Source organism: Anneissia japonica, unplaced genomic scaffold (genome assembly GCF_011630105.1).
Source record: "Anneissia japonica isolate Jap-2015-1 unplaced genomic scaffold, ASM1163010v1 scaffold287863_len737641_cov155, whole genome shotgun sequence".
NCBI classification, from domain to species: Eukaryota; Metazoa; Echinodermata; class Crinoidea; order Comatulida; family Comatulidae; genus Anneissia; species Anneissia japonica.
In genome coordinates, this window is record NW_022742482.1 from 385386 (window position 1) to 389645 (window position 4260).

The 4260-nt window shown below is 32.4% G+C and overlaps 1 protein-coding gene across 1 annotated transcript in view; it reads right to left on the minus strand.

The window, feature by feature from the left end:
* LOC117119182 (fibrocystin-L-like) overlaps nucleotides 1-4260 on the minus strand; it is a gene marked incomplete in the record, with an annotated part of 51406 nt that overhangs the window by 16538 nt on the left and 30608 nt on the right. The window contains 5 exon segments of the mRNA XM_033264002.1: nucleotides 68-301; nucleotides 686-859; nucleotides 2390-2635; nucleotides 3008-3256; nucleotides 3848-3891. Coding sequence (XP_033119893.1) covers nucleotides 68-301; nucleotides 686-859; nucleotides 2390-2635; nucleotides 3008-3256; nucleotides 3848-3891 — 947 coding nt within the window.

Genomic DNA, 4260 nt, shown 5'->3' on the forward strand with positions numbered 1-4260 from the left:
TATATATATATATATATATATATATATTATGTTGTATAAATACATTCAAAATACATATCAATCTCACCTGCTCCAACTGTGTGATGAATGACATTGTCTTCAATGAGGACACCAGAAGCTCCGAAGACTCCAATAGCAGGACTGAAACCATTATGGAAAGTACAACTACGCACGTAAGACGGGTTGGCCACAGTCACCTCACCGGTATCTAAGAATGCAACTGAGTATCGTGGATCGTAGAAGTCAGTCCAACCCTCCTGTCCAGAATGATAGAACTCCACATTCGAAATTTGTGCATATCCTATGAATGGAAATATTGAATACAATAAGTGTATAAAATTCTAATACTTTGTTTGAAATAAGCAATCAATTAAGATAATACATCATTATAAATGCATTTGCTATCACAACATTGTTAGGCTTAAGACTACCTCCTTTTCAAATTGATTACTCTAAGTATATAGACAGATATGTTAATTTTCATTTAAATAAAAGGGTTTAACAGAAAGTGATTTGGCCAATTAAGGGATAAGGCTAAGGATGTTTATTTTTACAGACGGATATAATTGGAAGATCAGTATTGATTATAGTGGCTAATTACTATAGTACCTAATTACTATAGTACCATTCAAATGCATAAACAACTAAAATTTTGTTTGTGTAGAAGAACTAAGCCTAGGCCTACCTTTGTATTCAAGACCTTCCTGAACAAATTTTCCAACCAGAACCCTAGCTCCAAATGACTCTTCAAAAAGGTTGTTATAGTCGGCACCAATTATCCTGATGTTTCTTGAGAGAAGGCCAACTTCAGCCGCTTCTGTGTATGTTAGGGAGCCATCACTAAGCGTATGTGTTTCAGCTGGGAATAAACGATATGTGTTACAATAAAAACATGTACTTCTCTTTCTTTAATACTAATTCTACAATTGTACTTGTACAATACTACATACGTTACCGTATGATTTCCTTATTTTTTATAAAAGTTTTTTTTTAAATTTATGATATTTCTATTGATGACTATGTGCATATCATTTTTTACAGGGCCGTCATACCACCAGACTTTATTCTGATTCATTCATGTTACCTGTTCCTTGATGCAAAATCAAATCCCATAATTTTTTTTTATTTTCAACGAACCTATCTAGAATAACCTTCCTTTAGCAATTTGATCTGATTCTTCTTTTTCATCTTTTAAAGTGCTTGGATAATACTAAATTGAAATCTGATTTTCCTTTTGATGATACCTGTTCGTACATGGGTTTCCTTTTTGTCACTGTCCTGACTGTTTTTAAATAATGAACATTTTCTATTAAAATGTTTAATTGTTATTTGCAAATTGGACAAATCTATATTCCTATGCAAATTATATTTATTTTTATAGTTTTAATTGATCTATCTCCGGTGGTAAGACGGCTCTCTGTAGGGATGCTTGTTCACCTGCTTTGTGCTTGCCTTTCTGGTGGTTTTTTTATGATTCATGCAGTTAAAGTTGAATAAAATAAAATAAGTTGCAATCACCATCCACATTGTCAATTATCATTATCACCATTATCGTCATCACTATATAACTATCACCATCATTCATACCATGATAATTTACATCGACATCCATCATCATTATGAAAACATCAAATCATCACTTCATCATGATCATCATAGTCCACCATTGGTCGTATTCGACTGGTCATTCTTCGTAAAACCACGCCCACCTGCATTACTCAATAAAGACGAACAGTCGAATAGAAAACTTGTAAATACTCGACAAAACAAAATGGCTGCATAATTACCGCGATATACGCTGCATAATCAAGATTGCTTCGGCTTGTGGCAGTATAGATTTTTTTTTGCAAAATAAGTATTTTCATCCAGTATTTGAATTTTGTTAGGCTACAATTATTTTTTGACTTCATGTAGGTAAATATTATATTTTTTATTTTCTGAAATTTAATCTAAATTATATTAAGTGTTGTTTTTAAACTGACCTATCGGCCATGTTTGTTTTGGTCACGTGGATAAATTAACGCAGATTAATGCACTCTGGTTACGTTAATTTTCGTTGTCAACGAAGTCTATTTTACAAGCCAGTCGAATGAAAATAATAGTCAACGAAAATCCGTAGTCAACGAATCATCATCACCATAATCATCATCCGTCATCATCTTCATAATCATTATCAACATCACCAAACATAAAAAATTATCATGATCATTATATTAACATCATTCATCATAATCACATTAAACATCACCATAACCAAACATCAAACTATCACCATCATCACTTTTATCATCTTGTTCGTTATCATCCTCAAAGATCATCATCTTCATCTTCATTATCGTCATAATCATCATCACCATCATCATATTAGTACTACATTTATGCAACTGACCTATATGTTTGTAATTTAATGTATCATTGAGTCTGAGTGTTCGAGCATTGACAACTTCAGCTATTGTAAACGTTTCTGTTTCCCAAGCCTCGTATGAGGTGCTTGTTATGACAATCTCTTTTCCTTCACCCCAATCAACATCTTCAGTTAGCGTTATCACATCACTTCCAGGATTAACTGTAGTTGCTAGCTTAGTCCAAGCAACATTAGGTGCGGTACCATGCATTTCAAGACGACCAAACACTCCTATAAGAAGTGTTTAAATAACTATTTATTGGTAAATAATAATAATAATAATAATAATAATAATAATAATAATAATAATAATAATAATAATAATAATAATAATAATAATAATAATAATAATAATAAAGCCTATCAGAAATAACAGCAACAAATTTCCAATTAAAATCTTCGCTGAAAAACTATTTACTATTTAAGTTTTTTCTTTTTATAATTTTGGCATTTATTTGTTGTATGAATAGATAATTCGGCCTTTATGAACAGGACTACGCAAAAGCAATAATAAAAATAATTTCATCAGAAGAAATATAACCACACTGAGGTTAACAATGCTTCTTACAAGTAGGCCTATTCAAAAATTGACTTCAAACAAACCTAAGACTTTTGATCCCATATTAGGCCCATTTGGAAGAGGAATATCTTCTGTGAAGTGGTTGCCATTCAGGAATATGTTGACCTGGTGTTCAAACGGTGTTTCTGGCCAGCCAATGATGAGTGAACCACCATGTATAAATATGTACGTGGCATTAATCGTATTTGATCGGTCATCTTGCAGTTCCAATGTCCCATAGATGAAGAGTTTCCGCATAACGGGCAACTTGACATCAGCAACCACCCATAAGTCTTTGTAAAAGAAACAGTATTGATCACAACAATAATATAAAATATATATACAAAAAATAAGCATTTGTGTCACCCCAAAGAATATTTTAACAATAAAATGAATAAATATAAGTGGCGGATCCAGGAATTTAAAATAGAGAAGTTTTAAAAATTGAGGATCCAAACCAACTCAGTCTCACCGTAATTAAAGATTATCTACGAATTTGTATGACTTTGGCATCTCTGGCCGGAATGAAACATTGGAACAAATTTTACGCTACTCAAACGCATACCCAGGACAATGTGGTACTGGTAATAGTAAAGTGGAGAGTTCTACCCAGCAAACACAAAACGTCATTATAACGTTCGCAAACGTTGTGGTTAGATATGTCAAAAAATAACGTTCAAACAACGTTGAACGTTGTGAGGTTGTGCAATTAGATTATAAGTACGTACATATGGTTCTACGTTTTTATCACCAAACTGTGACGTTATTATAACGTTCTTAAAATGTAATATTGTTAGTTGGTAACCATTGCCTTATAGAACCCAACCCAGTGAAGGCCAATCCATTTTCAGACTATCTACTATACTTTTAGACTATCTACTTACTGTGTGTAATTGTTATGGATTGAGGATGTTTAATCAGTTTACTACTAATAAAAATATGTAGGATGATGTCGTTCTTACTAGGCACATCCTTGACCGGTTTGAGGATAATCAAAACACCAAAAATACGAAAAAATAGGCGGTAGGAAAGACCCATGGGGAAATGGGAGAGAAGACGAGTGAAAAAGCAAAAACAAAAACAATAAATAATTGCTTTTTTTTGGCTCTTTGTCTACTGAACATTTGCTATTAGCAATAACACAAGATCCGATATTGAATACGTGGTCAAGCTCTTTCAACAGCGCCACGACCACCACTACAACCACCATTATCCACCAATAATAATAATAATAATAATAATAATAATAATAATAATTACAATAATAAATTTGTCTCAATAAACAATTTATTCATCT